The sequence below is a fragment of the Spinacia oleracea genome, chromosome 3 (genome assembly GCF_020520425.1).
Source record: "Spinacia oleracea cultivar Varoflay chromosome 3, BTI_SOV_V1, whole genome shotgun sequence".
Classification (NCBI taxonomy): Eukaryota; Viridiplantae; Streptophyta; class Magnoliopsida; order Caryophyllales; family Amaranthaceae; genus Spinacia; species Spinacia oleracea.
Window position 1 is genome coordinate 1,553,178 of NC_079489.1, and position 27,147 is coordinate 1,580,324.

A 27,147-nucleotide genomic window follows, 5' to 3' on the forward strand; every position below is an offset into this window, starting at 1 on the left:
AATAATGTATAAAATTAATCATTTAATATTTTAAAATGTTTATCTATCAACGTTTTTACTAATATAAACCTTAATCAAAACGAAGTTAAAGTTACAAAAAAAATGGATAAAAATTATCTTGGTGTATAATAAATTTATTGTACACCTTATGCGCGCAAAACCTTTTGATTTTTCGGAGGTCCGATGTTAATTGTCTTGATTAGTGCACGACGAGAGTCATCTATAGTTTTGACAGCAATCCGTGGACTATGGACCATGGTGCACATAGAGCATGGTGCACCATGTGCACCAAAAGAACACATGTGCATAAACAAAAGAACATGATACTACGACAAAAGAACATGCAATATAATATTTTACTTTTTGTTATAAAAAATCACAATTTATTAAAAATATAAAAAAATATATGTCCATGTTCTTTTTACGTAACCAGATGTTCTTTTAATTATATACTAATATTCTTAAGGTGCACCATGCTCTATGTGCACCATGATCCACCTTCTAAATTGCGTTTTGACAGCGTATGTTGTAACATCATACTCGTCCATGAAACATGCTGTCATATAATTAAGTTTAGATCATCAAATGTACTGCGAGTACTCATACTATTACTACATGTACTACATTACACTATGTGTACTTTAATCTGGACTGTTTAGTAATGTGATCACTAAATATGCAAAATTTGAATAATACACTCTGATAAATATTTATTGGACACCTAATTAATATGAAGTATTATTTTAATGTACACTTACAAGTAGAATATTTTGCCATATGTTCTTTGATCTGAATTACTACCTCCTTTTCTTAAAGTTCTTTGCACTTAATTTTCTCACAGACTACGGTGCAATATTAAACCACTAACATACCCATTTCCGTATGTGAAAAAATTATAAAAAAAATTGATATTCTAAAAATACATATCGATGTCAATCTAATCTTACCTGATAAGTTTTATATACATAATAGTGAGAATTTACAGTCAAAGTTTTTGTACCTTGAACATATATTTAAAGGTGTAAAGAACTTTTAGAACCGAAAATAGTATACATTTTCTGAATTTGAACTATAAGCTCATTTAAAAATAAGGTGCACAATAAACATTGTGCACCTGAGTGCTAGTCATATTGAAGTAAACAATGTGTCTCAAGGCGGATAAAACAATGTGTCTCGTAGTATAATGTGTGACTTCAACAAGGCGGATAATCATGATATTAGTCCTGAATGTAGTCGATTAATGGTTAACTATAAATGCATTGACGGACCTACATTTGAGAGAGTGATGATTAATGATAGAGGGGTGTTAGTATAAGGGTGTGTTCTATTCAACTTATTTGACATAACTTATCTTAACTTATCTAAACTTATTTGAACTTATCTGAACTCAAGGTTGCATAGTGTACTAAAACGCATAATCCATATTTCATTTGCGTCTAATTGCACTAAAATTACTCTTACAAACTACAGACCTCTATATAAGTCTGTACTGCTTTGTAAACTAATACTGTAATACGTTATGAAACATACAAAGAACAAAGATACAACTATACAAGAATAGCGCCTTTTTATTCTGAAAGGGGTGTTATACACCAACAATCACACAAGCTAAAAGAATTAGCTCGACAATGTTACAAGTTAAACAACTTCTGTTCAGTCTGAAATAGGAGGAAACCTATCAAATTAAACCCGAAAAAAGCTATTGGAAGTTGTAACAAAAAGAACATGTTATATATGTGGCACCCTAAAAAAAGGGGAAACTATCAGCCTAGAATTACATCAAATACACAAAAGTTACTCAAAAATGAATGTAACCTAGATTTTTTCTGTAATCAACACTTGTTGCAAGATTTGAAGGACCTCATCTTTTGTTGGTAAACCGGGAATCGCTCCTCTCTTTGTAACTGTAACAGCACCACATGCGTTTGCGAAATACAAAGCTTCTTTTAACCGCTTTTCATCCTGCCAGAATAACAAAAAAAAAATGAATTTTTGAGTACAAAAATGACAAACTAATTGCACAAAAACTGCATATTTGTGTTCAATTTATCTAGTTTTTGCTGAAAAACAAGAAGGCAGCAGCAATCAGGACCAACTGGACGGGAAAAAGAATGGAGTATAGAAAGCCCAGCCCGGGATGCTAAAAGAGAAGTTCCTCTCTCCTTCCCTGTCCACGTGTCGCTCCTAGAATAACTGTCTCCACATTTTAAATTTATTATATTATTGAATTCATAAAAGTTAATTATAGTAGAAATATACTACAAGTTAATTACGGAAAAAAATATCTTGTCATTGTCAACTTAGTATAAAAAAGTTATGAACTTACCATATACTCCGTAGTTCAATATGGTATATTATTATCTTCATTAGAGGAATGAAATAATTTACCATAATTCATATATTACTCATAAAATATACTACACGTTAATTACGGAAAAAACAAATATCTTTTCATTGTCAACTTAGTATAAAAAAAAATATGAACTTACCATATACTCCATATATCGTATATTTTTATATCGTATATATCATATATTCTTATCTTCATTAGAGGAAAGAAATAATTTACAATACTTCATATATTCTCCATAGAATATTCCAAAGTTTAACATTTATATACTCTGACCAACTTTTATCAAAATTTAAAAATACATATTTTAGCAAATTAACAATATATATAGGGACCGTGCAATTACTCTGATTAACTTTGGTATAGAAGTACCACAAACTTGTCCGTACAACATCCCTACGCAAAGTGATTATATATATATATATAATGTGAATTTTATTTGACAAATGAGTGAGTTTTTATGAATGACAATCATCCACATCAGCAATACTGCCAAAATATTTAAAAAGATAACGTTTAAGTATATAGTGCAAGTATATGCGATGTAATATATATTCGTACTTATATAATAATAATATAGGAATTGTAAAGTACACATAAAAAGTTATATTTTTGTTTAATGCAATAACAGTTCAAATCATTCCATTTTAGCTATAGAAAATATGTAAATTAAAATCCTCCATCCCACGTCAATGAAAATATGTATTCTCAAATCCTTATATATATATGATCACTTTACGTAGGGATGTTGTACGGACAAGTTTTGCTATAATTAATTTCCTTTAATTATTATTATTATTATTATTATTATTATATTATTATTATTATTATGGGGTTACCATGTCTAAAAATTTTGGTGTTTAACCTATTATAGTCACTTTATGGACAATAAAGGTCCCTATGTGGAGAAAATTATTGGTTTTGGATCCGCATAATAACACAAGTATAATCCTTTACCTTGTGAGAAATTAATATATTTTTTTATTGCAGGAATATACTATATGATAATGAAATTGAGTCTTATTGTGAATTAGTGAAACCTAAGACTTTGGAGGAACATAAACTTATTTTGGCTCTCACGTGAAGTAGGTTCTCTACACACGAACCATTAGAGGTGTTCGAACCATTCAAAAATTATTTGCCATTAACCATTAACAAAATTGGAAAATTCAATCAATAAAAAATTAAACAAAACAATGTCACTAATATCAAATTTGTAGGATCGTAATGATCTGATATACCGATTCGATCATACCCCATCAGTGATTTAAAATAGGATATCAATCCTAAGAATCTTGATGTTGATTATCGATAATAGTTCTAGATGGTGCTAAGGTAGTATAAAAAGAAAAAGTAAAATAAAGAGCTAGAGGACATCTTATATATGCAACCTTTATGCAATCCGTCACTTTTAAAAATTATATGCAATATGTCACTTTGTAAATAAAAGAGTAAGATAACATCACACATTCAAATTATTTGATTTTAAATATTAATATAAACTTATATATCCGTGCAATTGCACGGGTTCTATACAAATTGCACGGGTTCTATACTAGTAATAAAGTATTTTTCATGTCCTGCAATAAATTACCTTCAATAATTTCAAGTCGGAAACTAAAATGACCTAAGGAAATTATACTTGTTTGTGTTTGTGTTCACATTTTTCATTTTAATATGTTAATCATTGAACAATTCACATCACAATTGCATATACAGAAAGTTCTATAGCCTCTGTACTTATTTTATTGTAGAAGTGTATGTTTTGTGTAGAAGTTGTATAATTAAATCATTCTAGTAATTGGCAGCCTGTGCCATGTGTACCTTCACTATATGCAGTTGCATCATTCATCATTATTTTATTGAACATATAACGCATCAAAAAATAAAAATAAAAATAAAACAATAAATGAAATCTATGTTCAGGAAAGTGAAGCATGATAAAAGTATTTTTCATGCCTGCAGTAAATTACCTTCAATAATTTCAAGTCGGAAACTAAAATGTTCAGAAAGCCTCCCACAAATGCATCGCCTGCACCTGATACAATCCCTAAAAGGCATGACCTCCCTCATTGTTACAGGTGACCCCAATCTGTCAGTGAAGTTCAGAACATTGTTGAAATCACCCCAAGTGCAAAGAGAAAAGGCGCGGCTTGTCTTAGTCCTTTTTTTGCTGGAATAGGATCAGTATGTGTCCACAGGTTTGACTTTCCCTCATAGATTGGTGTAATTTGTTTTGGAGCGCTTCTTTTTTGGATTGTCTAGATTAGACTTTCTGGTTTCGAGATCTTTCAGGCACTCACTTGTTGGTTCTGAGCTTCCAAACACACCCCCAATCCATTTCCAGTTATGTCTAATAAGCTATACAAGCCTTAGATGGTGCGTTTTCTCTCGAACATTCGAGCTTGAAAATTTCTTTTTTATCAAAAATGATTCCTGGTTCTGCTAATCTGTAATCATGCGCCCTTCAGAAACTACACGAGTACATAATAAATACAAAACTACACAAGTACATAACAAATAGAAACTACACGAGTACATAATAAATAAGAACATCAATTCTAAGAAACTCCATATACAAAGCCAGGCTTTCATGAGATGGATATTTGATGATTAGGTATTAAATAAGGCATTTGGAATTGTATGCAAGGCAGACAAAGTTTTAAATGTTCATTAACACGGAAAATGGGATACCATATCTAACTGCATAATTGTGTTTCATCTGCAGTTGATGGTATAAGTTTTAGGTCGTCACTCGTCAATTGAATTTTGAAATGATTGTTTAACACAAAATATATATATCTATTTCTATAGTTACACGAACCTTCCATTAGGGAGCATTAAACACCCCAAAGCCAGCTTTCCAATGATTTTCTTTGCAGCTTCTGGAGTTTTGAAAATAGCAAAAGCGTGTCCTACAAACAGGAAAATACAACTCAATAACAAACTGCAGAGCAGTTGTTTTTAATAAATGTAAAAAAAGTGAAGTAGTAATGGGTGACTTACCAGAATGTGGGCTAGATGTAGCAGTACCGGGCACCATATTCGCCGTGCAACTATATCCAAGACCACGCCATACTATGTTCTGACATAAAATGCAGAGATAATCCGATATTTAACGATATACTCCAGAAACAGACAAATTCAGGGACAAACTATATCATGCAGCTAATTTCCCTTCTTTATTTATGCTAGCATGTGTGTGCGGGTGCATGGAGGAGCAATAACAAAACAGTACCCAGTGGATCAACAAGAAGGATCACATTTGTTGCGCTGCAGTCCCTATTGTTATTACATCAGTGAAACAGGGTCCCTAATTGTTCATAACTCACTTCATGACTTTCAATCATGTGTGAGATTTTAGTTTATTTAGATAGGTCTTTCATAATTTTCAGACCACACCACACACACAAAAAAAAAATTGAGGAAAAGGAACATAACAACATCATTCACTGAACAGGTCACACCGGATAAAAATTATAAGAAATCTACCATGACAAGATGAAATTAGACCATCGATAGACTGGATAAAGTAGAAAATATTGGTTGTTGCAACTCACTTGGGCTTAATTGCTTAAGCCTAGAACTCATTGACAAGAAGACAAACTTAAACTTCTTACAGAAGCCAAATATATAAACGATCAAATTAAAATATTCAAAAGATCATTACCTCAATTTCGAATTTGACTCTCGACTTTGACCTTCCAGAGAGTTTCTATCCACTAACAGAGTAACAGTCTAACATCATAACAACGAAAAGGTACGCGAAGTCTTATATGCTATCTTATGAGAACAGCTCTGATCAGTGTCTATTCACTAACAGAGTAACAGCCTATCATCTCCAATGAAGTATGTAGTATGTTTTAAATTTCTCAAAAGAGACAATTAAGTTAACATATCTATAACAACATTCCTCACTACACAAAACCGTCTGGAGATCTCAAACATAAATCTTTCTTACAATCCAATAAAACAAAGGAACCAACCAATATATAAGATTAAAATCATTCGTCTAATTATTCAATCCCAATTCACAAGTATTGACACACAATCACAAATGAGCAACAATGTGCATCACCAATCTAACACTGCTAGCAGGAGAAAATGATATCTGCAAGCGATCTCGAAAGTGCCATCGGATTCCGAATTGGTCCAAATTCTCCATTTCATTCAAATATTCAAGCATTAATTACATTAACCAATTCAAACTCCACCGTTCCAATTGGGATCTAGTTCTCATAAAACAGCGAAAAATCAAGCTTGATTATTGAAAAAAGCTCAACTTAAAACACCAAATTTAGACGCCATTAAAACAAATAAAATACACGTAAATTATCCACATCAAAGATTCAAAATTACGAACAGTCTCAATATATCCATCAGATCAAACCAAAACAAAACTATTAAAAATCAAAATTAAACTTCATTCACCTCAAAAATAAATTAACCAAAAAAACAAAATAGATAGATCAATGCATGGGTGAAGTTGAGAAACCGGATAAGAGGGAGGAAGAGATGGAGAACCTAAATAGACTAATTTTAGAGTGTAATTGAGAATGAGATTAAAAAAAACACTTCTAAGAGATTTTTAAAAATTCAAAAAATCTTTAAAAAAAACGAGAGAAGGAAAGAAAGGGAAAAGAAAAGAGATGGGGAGCAAGTATAGAAACACAACAATTGGGAAAGAGGGGAGGACAAAGAGATGAACGCTTTCAAAAGATCTTCTATATTCGCAAAACGACAAAAGGAGTGAGAGATAGACAAATAGGAAGAAGGATAGAGATTAAGGGGTAGGGACATATGTTTAATCTAGAGTTAGGTTTGGTACTTTGACAGCGTAATGTATGCATCAATGAACAATCTAATAAGAAAGTGTACCTTCTTGGCCATGAAGCTATGTTCAGTGATGTGTGATGTACTACTTCTAATCTTATAATAAGTTCGGTTTTTTTTTACACCTAATTATGTAGGAAATATTCTAAATGAAGACAATGGTCATTCAATTCAATTACCATATTGATTTATCATATAATTAGATCTTGGTTGGAGGCTAGAAATGACCTAAAGATATAGGTTATGTAGGAAATATTCTAAATGAAGACAATGGTCATTCAATAAGTTTTTTGCAGGGGTTATATGACATAAAGATATAGGTACCTGATGAGTACAGCCTCATAGAGATGAATTCCTCCAGCATAGTATAAACAGCATCTAGAGTAAAACAAGAAGTCAGCAGAACAAAAGTCCGGTGAACACATGTAAATGCTAAGAAGTTAGGGGAACCTGCTTCACTCTCATAGGGACAGGTTTATTATCTGGGATTATGATACAAAGATAGCCTAAAAGACATATAACAAAAAAAACTAGGACAGATCATGGCTACAGAATTCAGAAATGAAATAAGAAAGGTTAATTTTTGGTTAACTTACTGAACTATCTATGTACAGCTAATCGAATCATACAAGTTTTGTGCAGGGGTTATATGACATAAAGATACCTGATGAGTACAGCCTCGTAGAGATGAATTCTTCCAGCATAGTATAAACAGCATCTAGAGTAAAACAAGAAGTTAGCAGAACAATAGTCCGGTGAACACATGTAAATGCTAAGAAGTTAGCGGAACCAGCTTCACTCTCATAGGGACAGGTTTATTGTCTGGGATTATGACACAAAGATAGCCTAAAAGACATATTATAAAGAAACTAGGACAGATCATGGCTACAGAACTCAGAAATTAAATAAGAAAGGTTAAAGTAAAGCCATGATCTACTCAATATGAATGACATGACCTACAATATATGTAACTAATTGGGCATTTAACTCAATTTTTTTTTTAAAGGTAAGATGAAGGGGACTCACTTGAGGGGATAAGGGGAAATCCTCAAATGAGTCCCAAGAGGTTTGATCCCTAGACCTCAAGGACATGAGGTGGGAAGCCACTACTCCACCACCTCAACCTCGGGCATTTAACTCAATTATCCAATTTGTTTCCTGAACTTAGTGTATTTGTAAGCATCATCATTATCATTACCCCATGGCCTCAAAGAGGCTCCCGCAAGAAGCGGGGTAAGGGGGGGTCGGACGTAGGCAACCTTACCCCTGCAATTGCAGAGAGGTTGTTTCCAATTGACCCCAAAAGCGATAACGGGACGACCATCTTCTAATTCATGGGGTTTTAAGAGTCATTTTGATTTAGTCCATTACATCCCACAGCCAAAAGAACAGAGGTTGTTTCCAATTGACCCCAAAAGCGATAACGGGACGACCATCTTCTATTTCATGGGGTTTTAAGAGTCATTTTGATTTAGTCCATTACATCCCACAGCCAAAAGAACAAATGAATTTCTGACTCTATCGGAAATGGACAAATGTATTTGTAAGCATATACCACTAATATTGGAGTTAGTACCACAATTCGTATTTATGGTAGTACTAATGAAAAACAAACTAACCGGAGTTCATCAATAACAGCCAACATTCCAAGTCATAGGTTTGTTCGGTTCATCAATAACAGCCAACATTCCAAGTCATAGGTTTGTTAGGTTACTTGTCTAGTCTACAGACCAAGCTAAGAAGAGAAAAAACCTGCAACACTACCTCGAAACCAACAAGAGAACCAAAAGTAACAATGCAACAAAAACACCAAACTTCCTAACAAGATGCCATTCACTCATGATTTAAAGAATCAGGATTTTCAACAAACTCAGAAACAAACTTAAAAACAAGAATTTAATCAAGAGTTAATCAATCAAAACCAACTACACAAGCAATTCACTATAGAATCAGATGCAAAAGCTATAATTGCAGAGAATATGAGAAAATTTAGGTGGAAGAAAGTGTCTCAAAGACATTGAAAGGTAAAATTATAATTGCACAGATAGCCAAAATTTCTACTCCCTTCTTGACAACCTATCTACTCTACATCCAAGATTAATAAGAAATTGATATGATACTTTGTATTACAATTAACAAGAAGATGGGACTGAGCATGACCTCATAATAGACAACCAGAACTACGATCGTCCTACTTCAAGCAAGACAGCTAAAAATATAGAGGGAAGCACATGTACCCATTAAAATTTCAAAATATATGCTAAAGAGAACACAATGGATGTTCACTAAAAGGCAAACAAACTATGCTTAATCGACTGCACATTACACCTGGGTGTACAACAAGCATGGTACACCCAAGGTAATTTTTCTGTTTATTGTTTTGCTCATGAACCAAAATGATATTCAATGCAATCGGTCCATTTGTTAAAGTAGTTAAAAAAAGTATATAGTAAAGGTATTTTCTAAGCGGAAGAATGAAGTAAGGCATTAACAACAAAACAAAAAAAAATGGATTATGTTCGTAATAGTATAAATATATAATTATCGGAATTAACAAATAGAGAATGCCGCCAGACACATCACTGTGTGGTCACATGCTGGTGCCTGGTGGATACATAAATAAGTCAACTAGGCTCTATTTCACCAGGAAATGACACGTGTCATTTCTGGTGTCTATTTTAGTATATATAATAGATTGGTGTAACGACCTATAAATATTAGAGGGAGAACCACAATGAAAACTCAGAAATAACTGCCTGAATTTCGACAAATTTTACTCAATAAACACTTGCAAGTGTTGTGACTCCTTACACAGAAGTTGTGGATAAAAAACATGTTCATGCTTATGGAGGTAATGCTGTTGGGAGCCCTCGGTGGTGCAAGAGCAGTGGAAGTGGTGTTTCAAAAGTGTGAAAACGACGGTTAAGATTCAGTCTATAGTAACTCTCAAGTATCCCTGTCCTCAGGTTGAATTGAAAGACGTCATTACGTATGTTCACATATACTCTGTCCCCGTCGTAGGGATGAAAAGCCATGAGCCTGAAGTTATAATTGTACTTTTTAAGAGATGCCTGATGAAGCAGCACCCTGTGTGCCAACTGCCACACCCCCTTGTGATAGTCCACCAAATCCCAAACAAGCAGGACATGGCCATCAGTCTCCTCATAAATGAGGCGAGCCACCCGAAACTGACCTTGGCACACTCCAAAGACACAGGGATGCTCAAGGGATAATTCCTTGGGTAGGTCAACTGAATGGCTGAGGTTTATATGTGCATCAAGAGAAACAAGAGAGCGTCCATTTAGCCAATGTAACATATTCTCATGAAATAGAATAGGGGTAAAGTTCAAATAAGCATTCAATGACAAGGGGTACCAATCAACTGAGATGTCCACCCACTGTCTCGACTCGGAAGAGAAGATTTGAACACTAAATTGAGAGGCATAAAGTTGAGGGGGAATGTTAAAGTTTGGATAAGGGTTTAAAATGAGATCGCTACGGACAGCAGGAAGTACAATCACCTTGAATCTACACAAGCCATCTCCATTACTAATATCCCTCTGATCATGGGAACAAAAAAGTCCAGCTTTTGGAGAAGTACATAGTTCTAAAAGAGTTGGTCCAAGGTCCTGGTTGTGGGTAGGAGGAGGGGGAACTTCTATCCAACACCTCGTAAGCAAGTTGACCACATAATACAAACCAATGTGAGAGCAAAGTAGCAGGTCATGGCATGAAGCCACAACACGTATCTCCTCAGGCTTATTCCTGAATAACGGGACGAAATTCAGGTCAAGTGGTTGGTTTTTCAAAGATTTAGATAACACAGGGTGGTTAGAAATGGCTCCGACTGGATACAATGTGTCCCAAAATCCATCACCATACATGGAATATTGGAACACTAGGGTAAAGCGACAATGGCGATCATGGTTGATAAAACGACTAACAAAGTAACGACTAGAGAGTAAAGAGAACCACCACTTGCTCACCAACTTGAATCGACACACAGAATCATCGGGAAGACATATTAGGATTTCAGTCAGCAATTGGTCTGTCATGATGCAGCTAAATAACTCAAATTCAAAATCAATCCCGGACTCCTCTTTCACTTTCAGTACCTTGCTTTGTTTCGAAACAACCAATTCTGACCTCTTCGCGGTCTTACTTCGTTTTCTCAAGCGAGAGCAAGGGACCATGTTGCTACCCATTATTATGATAACAATTACAATTATAATTGTAAATTGTAATTATTAATCAATCTGCAAATCACAGAAATCCCCAATTCAAAACTCAATCCAGCAACAACCATGTAACAGATTCAATCCCTATATTCTAATTAAGCCAAGGAAAATAAATAAAGAGATAATCAAACAACAGCGATTTCCTTCGATATTGTTTAAAGAACGTCAAATTCCCAAAATGCGCCACTTTTTAACTTAATTCCCACCATACCGTCCACGTCAGCATTAAAACCGTTTTTTTAACGAAGCGGCACTAAACCGCTATCTCAGGTAGCGGTTGACTTATAATCACTATTTATAAATGGTAAAAAAAAAAAAAAAAAATAAGCGCATCAGGTAGGGGTCGGGATCGAACTCATGACCTTTTGCTTAGAAACACACTCTATCCACCACTGAGCTACAAACGCAATTGATGTCACAAGATGTTACTTCTAAGTTATATTTCTATTTAAAATGTAATTCGTATTAAAAATAATTTACAACTAATAAAATCACCTGAGACAGCGGTTTATAACATTGAACCGCCATCTCATGCTTTAAAACAAAAGCCCTATCTCATATGGCGGTTCAATGCTGAACCGGAGAAGAAAAATTACTTCTCTTTCTCCCTTGCTTAAGTAAGGTATTTAGGGAACTACCGGATCTTTATCCAATATTGAAGGAAATCGCTCGACCAACCAATATCCAGTTTTCTTTTAAATTAGTTATAAATCATGAAAGCAAAAACATTAGCATCAATAATTATAACTATAATCTGAATAAATTGCGTCTTAAAATCCAAAGTTCTTAACTTTAACTGAAAATTTGTCTCATAACAGCTATATTTGCAATTCAGAACAAAAATTAAAGCAATATCAACAGAAGAAAATTAAAAAGGTCTACTTTCATAGTTCTATACTAACATTGAATATTCGAATATCTAATCAAACAAAAACATCATACCTCAGAAGCTGCTTTAACAGAGGAGACGGGAATCAAGTGCAAGTGAAAATAGAGCAATGAGAAAGGTGGGGAAGAAATATATAATGGGTAGACATGGATCTGGGTCGGATCAATCCTTTGAACGATTGATATCGATCTGTTGAGATAATTTAGGTATATCACTTCACTTTCCTAAGATAGAATTGGGATTGTGTTAGGATTGTCATTATAGGTTTCCTTTTTACCAAAGGATTTCACTTGGTTTAGCTTTCGTGGTAATCTAGGTTTATTACTTACATTATTCAGTAAATATACTCTTCGTAGAATAATTACCATAAGTTCCTTGGTTTCGAATGAAAATTTGTGCTTATGCTTGAGTACACAAATTATAAGGTACACCCGGTTGTATGTAGTTTTACATGTAACCGGGTTAAAAGCACATATTTTTACGGCTTAAAAGCACATTTACATACTTAAAAAGCACATTAGCGATTTAAAAGCACATTCTTGTATATTTTTCATTTCCTTTTAATAGCAAAACTTTGCTTTTCATCTGTAACAATGTGCTTTAAAACTGTAAAAAGTGCTTTTAATTTGTAAATATGTGATTTTAAACTATAAAAATATGCTTTTGAGGGTTTAAAAGTATAAAATGAACTGGTTGCACGTAGAACTACGTACAACCGGGTGTGCCTTCTACCAATTGGCTTGAGTAAGTCACAGGATGTTGGAAAATGAGTTTTAGTTCTATCATTTTATGAAAATGTCCCACGTTGATAGAAATGAAAAGTGGGGTTTTTAAGTGTAGTATTTAATGAAAAGTGTTTTCTCCCACGTGGAAAGAAAATAGAGTTCTCCCTTTGTTTAAATATAGGGAAGTAATAGTTATATTGAAGAACTTCTCATAGTGGTTTGGGCTAGAAGGGGATCCCTGGTCAGTTTGTAGCATGTTGTGGGGGTGGGGGCCCAATTATTTATTATGACACTATATTCTTATTATCATTTTAGGGCCCAATTATTTATTATGAGATTATATTTTTGTCTACAATTTATTATCATTTTCAGATTTTACGGCATTATTTCCTACACAGGATATCTTTGAGGATGCACATGCTTCCCCATATTTTATACTTCCTCCAATTTTTAATACTTGCAACATTTGTGATTTCTACACTATTCACATATTATACTTTGATCATTGTTGGTGATATATACGTAAGGTAAAACATAGTCATGTGGTATCTTGTTAGATTCGTCTTAATGTGTATTGTCAAAATATTGACTTTTTATAATTTTTGCTTAAAGAGAGTTAAAGATATTAATTATCAAAGTTGTGTATTGGCATGCAAAAAGTGACAAACGTTGCAAGGAAAAATAAACAGAGGAAGTATATGGGAACACCATATCTATTTTGGTTCTTTGTCTCTAAATTCGGTTGTATCTTGACTATACATAGCTCAAACAAACAATTGACTCATAGCATGAAATTAAACCTAAGTTTGACAATGCTTAGTAAATAGAATTTTATTTAGGTGAACCCATGCCTATAACGCATTTAAATAAATCATTGAAAGGATGTTAGTGGCTCAGTTGGAACTATGAATAAGGACATTAATGGTGGTAATTCTTATTGAGAAAACAAAAGAAACGAGTGAAAAGTATAAAGTGAGAAATGTCCCTTATTGGTAGAATATCAAACACTTTATTTATTTATATGTTGAGGTATAGTATACTTAATTTTTAAGAATGGAGTAGGGAGTCTCGATGGACATACTCACTCGCGCATATAGGCTGATCGATTTGGGCTCTGGCCTTGGTAGACGCGGGTGGGTTGTGGGCGTACCTATTCCTTTTCGTATCCAACCATTTTGGCTAAGTCATTGTTACAAGAATCTATTGATTTTGTAACCGTTGGATTGATTAATTCCTTAAATGTGCATTATTCTCTTGGCTTAATTGATGTCTTCATATGCATTATTCTCAATTAATTTCTTTAACCGTTTTTTACCGTTAGGAGTTCAAAGAGTTCATGATTATATTAATCAAATTTCTTTGCATCCATAAGGGACGGAAATACATACACAATACATGTACACGGTTCTAGGAAAAAAAAATCAAACACATTCTTCCCTCTCTCAAATTTCTCTAGTTTTGGGCATATATTCAGACTCCATTCGGGTTTATGAGTGCACACAAATTTGGAGTTGTGTTAATCCTGGAGGGCGACCGCTTTTGTTCTACTGCACCAGGAGGTAGTGCGAAATCGTCTTCTAGGACAGTGGTATCCCACGGCGCATCAATTGTTCCTTATACGTTCATCCGATTGTTCACATTTTCCAGATAAGTCTATTCTACCTACACTCTTGTAGCAACATTATTATTTTATTGTGCTAATATGCAACAATCTAAAAGACGACTTTATTAATGTTCATCCCAAATAAGATAGACAAAGGAAATACAAATAAGAAATAGACAAAACTTCGTCTGGTACCCGTGCGATACACGTTTTATTTTCATCCCCATTCATCACATATGTCAAAACTAGCCTAGACGGCTGGACCCGACATTATTTTTGGGTAAGAGAGTTTTGAATTTTAAAATCTTCACATTTTGGTTATCTGATTGCACTTTAATTTGGATACAAATACCTTATAAATATTCTTTTAATTAAAATTAATGATGGATAAATTTGTTATTTGACCCATTTGGTGTATTATTTATTGAAAAAAGAAAATCAAATAAATGTACACAAACAAAATTATTGCCATCCTCATTCATCACGTGTTAATCATATGTTATTCTCATCCACCATTCACTTCGATAGTCATACCTACTTAATCAGTTTATATTTACATCATTACCAAATCACTAAACACCTACTCCACTATATATTTACTTTATTCAGTTAATCATGACTTTCAGATTGGTTGGGGTCTTCACACTCGTACTCGTCTAAAATTCTTATCCCTGTTCATGTAACCTACGATAGGAAATGTACTCACCCGTCCCAATCTCTTTCTTAACAGGTAAAAATAAAGCTCATCCCCGATCTATTACCCACCCGTGTAACTACACTCGCCCCAAACCCACCCCCGGACTCAACATTTTTTTTTTTGGTAAGTGAGTTTTGAATTTTATAATTCTACTACTCCCTACGTATTTTAAAAAGAGATACACTTTCCTTAAACGACCGTAATTTAAAAAGCGATCAACTTTCCTTTTTGACATATTTTGGTCTCCACTTCCAATTATTTTAATATTTCTTTCTTTCTTGTGGTCTCAGTATCTTATTAGAATAATTGTGTAACACCCTAGTAATTTCTTGCTTTTATAAAATCATTTTAAAACTTAAATAAAGGAATCATTAAGATATTACCGTCACGGTGATAACGGTTAAGGCTATTTACCAAAATTACGCATCGGAATTTAAAACTAACTTTCAAAACAAGTAAATAGTTAATGGCCTCCATACAAATCGGAACCATTACGGCCCAAACCAAAACATTTAGAAAACCATTAACTAACAATTAAATAGTTTATGTAGTCATGACTATGAAATAATGGAGTTTATAAATGCAGAAGAGAAAACATCTCTCAAACTTCATCCCATGCTCGATATAACTTCTCCCGCAAGTTATCTCTACAAACCTGTTAATAAAAATCAATTCCCCAACAACGCAAATGCAACGATGGATCATCATAGGGTCATTAAGGCAAAGGCCACGACTAAAGGAAATATGAAACACGAAGTCAGCGAAAGCTGAGTACGAACAAGCTAGAACGACATCCTAGTGTAACATGCTTCACTCAAACAATATAAGAATCCACATGCAAAAGCCATTTAATAAACAAGTCATCATGGAGACAAGATTCGACACTTGACACGACTCTTGACTCACATATTAATTAAGAATTAGCTTCGAGCGGGTAAAAGAAAGTATTCATAAAAGGAAGGGTGTTGGGAGCCCACCAAACACCGTTTTTGGCTGTTGCAATCTTCATTGATTCAGTCGTTTCTGTCTGTTGGTTTGTTTTCATTCTGATTACTCATAACCCAAGTCATGAACATTGGGATGCTTTGAAGAGATTATTTAGGTACCTTAAAGGTATCATGGATTGGAGTTTGCACTACTCCAAGTTTCCAAGAGATAACCAGACAAGAAATATGAGTTTTGTTGCATTTTCATTATACCTCTAAAATTTGTACCAACAACTCTTTCCATAAACAAAATTGGGTGTATAATATAAGTGACGATAGAATCATAGAAGGGAAACAAAATTGTGAAATTATATCGTAACCAATAAACATAAGATTTGGATCCAGATTGCCCCTAAAATCTTCCAGAGCAAAAGTTCACAAGAAGTGATCATGCATCTAGTTTATAATTTTCTCCACTAATATTGTCATGTCGGGCCGAATCGTTTTGTGTTTGATCGTGCCGTGGTATAAGTGTGCCGACAAGCGGGCCGACCCATCGTACTCCTGCCGAGTTGGTACCAAATTTCTAAAATGATATCCATGTATGACACATGGCCCATCATTCGTGCCTCTTGCAGTCTTGCGACTATCATGCCATCCCAAATTTTCAATGGGATCGTGCCAGACCGGACCAATTTACTAATTTAGTATCGGGCTCGGGTAACCCGCATGGTGTCCCGACCCATGCCTAACTCTACTATCTATAAGTACTAATATCATTTTCATTTTATATACTCCATTTTAAGTATAGTTAGGTCCATCACATTATAAGCACGGACATGAACTTAGTATTAACCCGAATATGAATCACCTATTCGGCTATTCCCTCCGTTCTTAAACAATACTTCGCAAATTCGAACTCACCTTTCTCTGGCTCCCGCACTTGATGTTAGAAAAGTTGGCCGTCCCGACCCGGTACGTAAAAGCCCGACCCGACATGGGCACGAAAAAAGCACGACCCATCACGAGCACGAAGTCGTGGGCCGAATTTTTTGGAAAACACACCACAAGGCACGACACGACAAATCACGCTACATTTAGTAAAATTAGGCTTAGGCCCGACCCGACAACACGTAGGCTTGGGACCTGCTTTAAACTTTCCGACCCGACCCGATACAGAATGGGCCTGACTTGAGCCAAACCCATTTATTCCCATAGTCCGTGAACTCGGCCAAAATTCAACCTGGCCCGGCCCGGCCCAACACCACATTTAGATGTTAGGCTCCACGTGAAGTTTAACAAAAGGTCTTGCGCGTACAAGGTGTACAATAAATTTATTGTACACCAAGATAATTTTTATACAGTTTTTTGTAACTTTAACCTATTTTTCTGTAACTTTTATATTATAAAATTAAAAAATTTATAGATAAATATTTTAATGGGTTAAATGATTAATTTATACATTATTAGTGATTTTGAAGAAATAATTTTTATCCAAATGAAAAAATTTATCATTAAAAATAGATAACTTTTACCTATATAAAGGTAACTTTTAATCATTTTGAGTCAACTTTTACTCCGATGTACAATATTTATTGTACACCCATTATAAATAAGAATTTGTATAAGCTTAATTCCTACAATACACGGACCACGGGTCCACGTCACCACCTCCCATGATCAAATTGCTGCATCAGTAATCTAGCCCACTGGATCTCACACACTTACCAATTACATTTCCTTTTTCTGCTTTTCCCCTATATCTTCATCTTCTATAAATTAAGCGTCAGATCTACCGCCATGTTTTTTCCTCAACTGAACATCTGAGTAATCAACAATGGCGAACAATGTAAATCCGTCGCTGGTGTCGGAAATTGGTCCCGACGGTCTATTTCGAGAAGCTCCGGTCATCGCTTACACCGAAAAGGTTTTTCTCTCTCTTTCTATTTTCTCTCTTTTAGTTTGTTGCGGTTTTTCTGTCACTGTCTAATGTTAGGTTTTCGGTGGTTTTGATGATAGATTATCGAGCAGGAAAAGGTTCAACTCCGGAAGTAAGTTTCGATTCTATTTTTCTTGATTTTAACGTCTTTAATTACGTTTATAGAAAAATTCTTTCGAACATTTGTGAAATGATTGAGAATTGTTCAGAAACTTGTTAAGAAATCGATAAGTTTAATTATTCTACATTTGCTTGTGTTCCTTGAATGATCATTGAGTAGCGATTACTTTAGAGGATTCTTGATATTTGATTAGGTTCTTGAGCAAAATTATTTTGAGCATTTCATCAAAATGAGTGAAATCTGTGCTTATGGCAGTGAAAATTGAAAACCTGAACTGATTGCTTATGATTATAGAGGATTGGCATATTATGTCAATTTTACTTGAATTTAACATCAATCAATTACACTATTGCGCTTATTCTGGACCTCTCTGAACATAATTCATTTGAGCATTTAGCATAATGAGTGAAAATTGAAAACGTGATTGCTTATTATTATGTTGATTTTACTTGAATTTAACATCAGTTAGACTGTTGTTCTTACTTATTTTCGACATTTTGTAAAATGCACAAAGTTTGTGATGAAGGCAGTGACAATTGCTGTTAATTTACTAAAGTGGATTGGCTTATAATATTGTTTAGAGGTTTTGTGATCTGATTTATGCTAAGGCTAGATTTGCAGAGTATTAGTTGTTTATAGGCTTTGTGATATGACGTTGGGAATCGTGATTGCAGACTCAAATAATTGCTATTTTCACTGTTAATAATCTTTATGTAAAGAGGAATAGCATTAGCCAGACATGTATTGATTGATATTCTCATGATTTTACTTGTTGTAAGTAGTGTATTGTTGGATACTTGCATGTGAAGATGCTGGTCTGTTCGTACTTATTGGATCTTCTTTTTGCCGAATTCTTCAGATACATAGAGGAAAATTATTCAAAAATTCGTGATGTCGAACGTGAGTTTGCTAACTTGAATTTGGAGCTGAAACTTACGGCAGGATCAAAGCATGCAGGTTAGTTTTGTTTCTTACGAAGTATATTGTTGACTTCAAAGCATTCCGTTAGCCTTCCCTCCTATTTACAGTCAACGTGTTGCATTGTGTCGAAGTACATTGTTGCATTGCTGTACAAAATTTATAAGCATAAGAATGCACATTATTATATATTTATACAATATAAATCCATCTTAATACAATTGAATTTAGCATAAAAACTTGCATTAAATAAAGGTTTAGATCAAAGGAGGATGCAAGAGTAAAAATAATGCAAGCTTGTGCATCTACCGACTATTTACACCAATCACTTTGGAACATCTCGAAAATGGAAAGAAGGACAAATGTTGTAAAGCAGAGGCGGTAATATATTTCTTTGCAAGTCATTAAAGTTTCGTATTTGGTGGTGATTGCAGCATTTGAACACTTGAGAAAGAAGATTGAGCTTCAAAATGAGCAAATTAAAGCGGCTAAGATCAAGGAAGAACAAGCAAAAAAGGTCCGTTCTTCTACACTTGAGTTGGCAGTGCCACTTTTAGTTGTTCTTTAGATCCTACCCTCCTCCGGTCCTTTATAATTTCAGTCTGTAAGTAACCTCTTTTTTGACTGCTACTGATGCTAGAACCTTGATTTCTGTTAGTTTATGAAAGAAGGACGAGATTCATAGAGCATTCAATCGTTAATTTGTTATCATTACAGAACACTGTATCATCCCTTTAATGTGTGACTAGACATTAATTTGGAGCTTGGACTTGGAGATACGTCCCTTTTAGATGTAATCATTTTTCATCTCAAATTGTTCCTAACTTCTAATCTTTCAATGACTTACCTTAGTGGTACGTGGACTCAACTTCGAGCATTCAGAACATGTCGATTTACTTGTTAGATTAAACGAGTTTCTTAAGGTTTTGGTGTTTCTAGTCTGATTGAAAGTGTCCAAGTGGGCCAAGGAGGATACATACTCTATGACCTATGCTCAAGTATCAAGTAGGGTTTTAAGGAGTGAAAAAGATTCTTTTTAAAAAGAGCCCAGTTAGCAACTTAGCATAATTTATGGCCCAGGTGCATTAGTTCTGTGTTTTTGAGTGTCTATGATCTACATTTTCATTTATGTTAATTGGTGCAATAGTACTTTCATTTGGTTTGTACCTGGCAACACCGCGAAACTATGTAAGTGGGTGATAGAGAGGAGAATGTGGAGGGAGACACCTATCCCAAAGAATCTATATGGTTTAATACTTGAAAGATCTACAATGGAAGTGTTACACCTCTTGAGACGTTTAATGGAGTACTGTAGTAGACATATAGTAGGCTTCACTTATGGTTCTGTAAAAAGTTTAGATAAGGCTTTCGATCAAGTGCTATGTGAAGTGCTATCGAGTTGCTTAGAGGCAAGGGAGGCTTTTTTTTGAATTATTGTAGACCTGAATGAGGGATGCTGGAACTATTGTAGAGTGAGAACACCAAGGAGATACCATTTTCATAAAGAATTTAATTTGAATTCATTTCTTTTGTTTCGTGGTTATGTATATATGTATGGGGTTTAAGGATGAGAGTGGCTTATATTTTGCTTTTTGTTGTGATAAGATGGGAGCTGTGAATGATAAGTTAGAACTTTGGAAGGAAACTTTGGAATCACAAAGTTAGTCAAGTTTCCAGCTGTATAGGACTTAAATGAGTTCTTGTAGTGTAAGTTCAGGAAGGCCGGGTTACCTGGGAAGAAAAATCTATACAAAAACTAGGGCTTGTCAAGTATTTGGGGTCAACTGTTTACGGTATTAGTGAGATTGATGAAAACATTATTGACTGTGCTAATGCTAGGTGGCTTAAGTGGAGGAATGACTCGTGAATTTCTGTAATGAGCAATTGCCATTGCAATTCAGGGGAGATTTTTATGGGGTAGAGCTGTGAGTATTTATGTTCAATGAGCTCAATTCCTTAAGATTATAGTGGAAAAGATGTTTATAATTTGCTGAATGTGGATGATACTATAAAATTGCAAATATTGAGGCTATGTTGGTTACTTGGTTTTGAAAATGTTAAGATTGGAAAGCTGGATGCCTCGATGCGGAGGTAAGATAGGATCCTCTCAAGGAGGTTATAGGGAAAGATTTGGCCTTCCGTCTTGTAGCTTAAAAAGAAAATTTCCTTAATAAGTTGAAATAGTAGGGGAGGGGGTTTAATTTCCCAGTAGTTGACCTGGCAATGAGTTTCCATTGTCCTATTTTCCTTTCCATCATTCTTTTTATCTTTGACGAGACTTACACTGACACGGTGTACCTATGTTGACTTTACCTGATTCGGGTGCTAACACGGTATACGGGTCAGACTAGACAAGAAGATGGATATGTTATGCCAAGAAGCAGGGTAGGAAAGACAGGACATGCGGTGATGCGGGGAAACAAGATTTATATGGAAACCATAATATAAGAGAAAAACCTTAATACTCTAGTTATCATGATAACAAATTTCTACTTCATATTTAGTTACACATTATATTGCGTTTTACAATTTCCGCACAAGATTCCGTTTTTGTGTCTTTTCAAGAACGGTACTGATTAATTAGTTTTCTAGGAGTCTTGTGAGATCTCAAAAGTGTAATAAAAACAATTATTCATGATCTCTTTATATAAATGCCATGATTTGTACTCCTACCCAACTTAGGAGACATTATTTATCTACCATAATCAAGAATTTTACATCTTTGGATACCAATCTTAAAACACCCTTGCTTAATTAGGAAACAATTGTATAGAATCCTGAAACAAGTAAGCTACAGGATAAGACAAATACAGATCTGATTGGAATCCAAACAAGGTTGCTGTTTTTTTATCGTTCTGTTGTATTTTGGTTACAGGTTATGTATACAAATACACCATGTTTTGGCGTGGATGAGCTTAAATAGAATATTCGTGTTTTCACAGATGCACCATGTTTCTGCATGAGTTCTTTTGATATGTTAGATTTAATTTTAGGAATGTGTTTTATTGAACTTATTTGTATTTATTTAATAACGTCAGGTATGGGAGGCTGCTCTAAAAGTTGTGCAGGATGAGGAAGCAGTTAAGCAGAGGCTATGTGAGGACTTGAACCAATTGGTATGTCGGTATATGTCATGTTTTATGTGCTTAAATACATGGATATACGTGCTATCTCCTGACACAGCTCTCTATATTAGGTCCAAGAAAGCAGTAATTCCCAGTATGCAAGACTTGAGCAGTTAAAAAGGCGACTAGAAGCATTGAATCCAGGAAGAGCATCAACGTCTACTATGCATGTATGTTGTTTCCATTATACATATAGTTTGTAGCTATTTCTCTTTGTTGGTTATGGAAGCCTAAAATGGCACCTGTTCAAGGTCTTCATTAAGCAGAATTTTGCTTTATTGCTTTTATAGGTATTGTGAGCATTCGGATAATCTCCGTGCTTCCTTTCACACAATCAAAATAGATAACTGACAAATCGATGAGATTTTTGTCCATTTACATGCTAAATAATACGCGCCCTTGGAAACTAGAAGAAGCTTCCACTTCCATCCTTTTTTTTTTTTTTGGTGTTAGCACCCGGTTCACCCTTAGGGCTAATTCGGATTCGGGGCGAGTTCTGGGTGGTTAGGTTCCATTCCCCTCCCAATTGTTGTTGCGGGGGATCGAACACGGGTTCTCCCTACCAAGTTCAGCCCCAATCACCATTGAACCAACAAGCAATTGGTTCCACTTCCATCTATGATTTACATGATCTTTAATATTTATTTTAATTTAGGGATGGGTGAGTTGAAGGTGAAAAAAAAAGTAGTCTTGCCTCTAATGACTCCTTATGTCCAATAAAACTGGTCAGTATTCCTTGTCTGGGTGTCCCAATGAATTGCCAAACCTTCTTTATTTGAGCCATTTGCTAGTTCGCTAGAAGATGTATAGGGGTAAACTGCATGTATGATAATTATCGAGGAGTAATCACATTAATCGAGCGAGGATTCTTAAATAACGGGATCTAGAGTGTTTATAGACAGTAGTCAAATCTAGAGTGTTTATAGACAGTAGTCCAAATAATAGCTAGTATAGACAGTAGTCAAATCTATAAATTTTCCTTCAAAACCTATCTGTTATGTGATGTTGTTTTTTGGATGAGGAAGCAAGATATATGTTCTATTATTGAGCGATGGATGAATATACGGAGGCTAAGACTGAGTTTCTGTTTGATATTGTGATGACATTTTGCAGAATGGCACGCCAACTAATAACACATCACCTGCTGCTTTGACGCCAGAAGTAAATGGAGTAGCTTCAAACACTCCGAGTCAAAGCAGTGGTGATACCGTTCCAACTGTTAGTGTTAATAATCTACCACCAAGTGTTGACGGAGAAGGAAGAGGAAAGAAGAAAAGCCTGTTACAAGGAAAAGGAAGGGGAATTGGGGCGTTGCCGAAAGGGAGAGGGACTGCGACTGGCTGGACTGGTGCGGGATTCGATGTAGAAACTGGAAGCTGAGAGGACCTCGGCGATGTGTCAAGTTTTTGATGAGAAAATGTCTCCAGATATGTCTAAAAGGTACTCTTATTCATTTAGATTCTTTACATCTTATTATAGGTTTGAATAGATCTTCATTTGTGAATAGTTTTATTTATTCTAGTTGTTAGTAGATCTGAATGCCAGTTCAAACTCCAATCAATAAAGTCAGTTACTCATGCAAGAAATACAAATGTATTTCATTATTTCTTATAAGTTATGTCTCTACTGTTGGGCTGTAGTTCATTTGTAAACTTTGCTTTTCTGTTGGTCAGACTTTTCTCAAGATGAATTTACTTGAATGCTCCGTACTTCAGATCAATTGATACTCCGTTTCTTTAGTTTTGGTGGTTACCGTTGACTCCTTGAGCTTTTCTCTTGCCGCATTCTTTCCGCCTTTAGGTCTACATGAGCCCAAAGTTGGGCAAGTGTTTACAAGAAATAAACGTTTAGGCTGACATGTTTATTTCAAATTTAAGAAGTGGTCACATATTGGCTGTAGTTCACCTTAGTTTAAAAAGGTGCAAGGTGCACTGTGGCGCAAGGCTCAGGCGTGTGCCTTTTGGATATGTGGCGCACATAAATTTCTAAAAAAACTTAAAATTCGGTATAAAACAAAATAACACATATTATACATCATATTAACACATATTATGCTGCAAGGATCCGGCTTTCCATATTTTTTTGCCGGTTCATAAGCACCAGATGATCCCGTTGATGGAGTGCCGGAATTAGAACCTTCCATGGTAATTAAACAAGCTGAAAATGTTAAAATTAACAACCTCCCATGGTAATTAATTATGCTACTGCACTACCAAAAACAAGCTATAGCCTTTTGCCAAAAGAAAAGGACAGAGTATAAGAAAAACAGAAGTAGTGAAGAAAGAAAGAGCTTAAAAAAAGAGAGAAATAGCAGCCTTTAAAAAAAAGGGAAAACCAGAAAGAAAAATAAAATAACAGAAAAAAAAAACTAAAGGCACAAAAAACGCTGCGCCTTTCACGCTGCGCCTTGCGCCTCACCCAAGGCGCTGAAAGGCGCGCGCCTGCCTGCGCCTATTGGACTGAGCTGCGCCTGGGAAGTTCTAGGCGCTTAAGGCTGCGGCTGGTTGTGCCTTGTGCCTAGGCGTGCCTTGTTGCACAAGGAAAGGATTACAAGAAATAAAAGTTTTAGGTCGACCTTCTGGGCTTGTATGATCATGCATGTAAGGGTTTCTGTGATTGAATCTGCAATGCTATCAAAATCTTTTTGTTCTTGAAACAGGGGTTGGGATAGCAATATGTTCCTGGGTGGTATTTTTTGAGTTTCTGTCTTTGTTAGTCGTATAATGTGTTCATAAGGTGTAGGCCTCATTGCAGGAAAACCCTCTTGGCCATCCTTCAAACCATAGAATATAGAAAGAACATAATTACTTCAGGATGAGCTTAGTTTCTGTTACCAGTATTGACTCTCAGTTCTTTCTGCATGAAGATGATCTTGGATTACACTGTCATAAACCCCTTTCTACAATGAACTGTAAGAGCATGTTTGGTATAACATTTTTCCAGTGTTGGAAATGGAATCAATTAACTAATTCCATTACCTATTGTTTGGTATGAGAGATGGATAACACATTCCATTTCCGAAGGGTAACCCATTATCACCAATTTGTTACCATTGCTAATCTTGAGGTAACAAAGTTTTACCCTCCTCAATCACTTATTTGATGTACAAGAGATTGCTTTCCTCGAGTATACCAAACAACAAATAATGGCAACACTTAGCATTACCATTTCTCTTTCTTAAATGTTTCTAATCCATTTCATTTCCTAAATTCATACCAAACATGCTCTAAGTCTGTAACAAACTAAAAATGCATGAGTTTGGTATTGTTACTTGTGTAGTTGTCTTTACTTTGCTCTAGAATACTGGCAGATCTATGGTAGACTGTGGTTGATTGTGATTTGTATAAGATAAATTCACATCACATCCTCTACTGCTTTAAAGGAGGATTTTTGTGATATCTATAAAATTAGGGAGTATGAGGTGAACATTAACAGGTCTTATCCAGAAATGAGGAATTTTGAGATATGCTTAGCTGGTGTATATTAACAATCACATCAAAATCTGGAAGTAATTGTTCCAGCAAAAGTCTTATCCATCATAAGGCTCTGTTGTGTTCGGCTTATTTTGACTTATTTTGACTTATTTCAGACAAAATAAGTTCAGATAAGTTCAGTTAAGTTAAGATAATATAAGATCAGCAAAAATTAGTTTTTTTTCAGACATTTTCACACACAACTAAGTTTCTAAGTTTATTTGAGACAAAATAAGTTTTTTTTTTTTCCAGATAAATTAAGTTTAGATAAGTTTAGATAATTTAAGTTCGGTAAAAATAAGTCAAATAGAACGGAGGTTGAGGGGGAAATCCAGACTTTAGAAAAATTGGAGGGAAAATTAAAATCCAAACTCCCCCCCAAAATAAGAACCCAAAAAATAAAATTTCCAGGATGGAAAATAACTGATGGATATAAATATATAATGATGGGAGTTTTTTGAATGCTGTACAAAAACTGGGACCTTTATTTCTGTTTTCCCATACTGAAGTTTCATCACATTCATATTTGGCAGCTTCTATCAAAAAAGGTCCACCACCTGCTATAAAAAAAAAAAAAAAAAAATCAGAGGACTGCAAAAACCTTAAAAGGACATTACAAAGTTAGCCTCACAACCTACAGATGGGTGAATGTGATAGTTATTTTTGTTTCTCCTACCCCACAAATAACCCATCTCTTGTTTGGAAGTTAACTCAGATTCAGTTTTAAATACAGTTTCAACTTGCGTTAACATTTTCAAATTTGAGCCAAACACCATCACTTTCACTACTTATTCTTTTTCCTACCGAGCGATTTGAGTCGGGTTTTGTGGGTTAATTTTTTTTTCTTTTATCTATTACTCCCTCCGTCCCAAAATTATCTTCCTGCTTTCCTAAACGAGCGTCCCAAAATTATCTTCCTGTTTCTAATTTTGGCTACTAAGGTCCCCACTTTCTCATGTACTATATTAATTAAAATTGAATTGAAAACCCCACCCATGTACTATATTCCACTTTTCCCATGTACTATATTCTCTTTCACATGTACTTTATTCCACTTTTCCATACAACTCAATTATCATTTGTACTTTATTCCACTTTTTCATGTGCTATATTCCACTTTTCTTAAAATTCGTGTTTTTGGTCAAACAGGAAGATAATTATGGGACGGAGGGAGTAGGAGACTTTTTACCATTATTTCCAGTACCGTATATTGTAGGTTTCCTTTGCTTGGAAGTGTGGTGGAGATCTGTTAAATGAAGTGGTTTTAAGTAGGTAACTACAGGCCGGGTTAATTTTGGGTCGTTTTTTCA

The 27,147-nt window shown here is 34.8% G+C and overlaps 2 protein-coding genes across 11 annotated transcripts; one reads left to right on the plus strand and one right to left on the minus strand.

Moving 5' to 3' along the window:
* Positions 1–1,550: 1,550 nt before the first annotated feature.
* LOC110782440 (uncharacterized) lies at positions 1,551–12,655 on the minus strand. Of its 10 annotated transcripts, none has more exons than XR_008929666.1 (8): positions 12,364–12,643; positions 11,299–11,439; positions 7,848–7,901; positions 7,508–7,561; positions 5,357–5,435; positions 5,175–5,265; positions 4,324–4,800; positions 1,551–1,962 (listed from the first exon to the last, which is right to left on the minus strand). XR_008929666.1 is itself a non-coding variant. In XM_056838297.1 (7 exons), exons 2-6 carry the CDS (start codon positions 11,386–11,388, stop codon positions 4,704–4,706), a joined length of 411 nt encoding a protein of 136 aa, XP_056694275.1. In that variant the 5' UTR covers positions 11,389–11,439; positions 12,364–12,655; the 3' UTR covers positions 1,551–1,962; positions 4,324–4,703. The 10 variants fall into 10 exon arrangements, 6 of the variants coding, with proteins under 6 accessions (XP_056694275.1, XP_021842285.1, XP_056694272.1 ...); XR_002531927.2 differs by having other exon boundaries at positions 11,170–11,439; positions 12,364–12,642; XR_008929665.1 differs by having other exon boundaries at positions 7,508–7,901; positions 12,364–12,649.
* A 5,309-nt stretch (positions 12,656–17,964) lies between these two features.
* On the plus strand, positions 17,965–23,978 carry LOC110782442 (uncharacterized). Its single transcript, XM_021986595.2, has 7 exons — positions 17,965–18,188; positions 18,281–18,312; positions 19,181–19,278; positions 19,674–19,756; positions 22,278–22,355; positions 22,436–22,534; positions 23,478–23,978. The coding sequence occupies exons 1-7, from the start codon at positions 18,099–18,101 to the stop codon at positions 23,742–23,744; spliced, it is 747 nt and encodes a 248-aa protein (XP_021842287.1). The 5' UTR covers positions 17,965–18,098; the 3' UTR covers positions 23,745–23,978.
* The last annotated feature ends 3,169 nt before the right edge of the window (positions 23,979–27,147 follow it).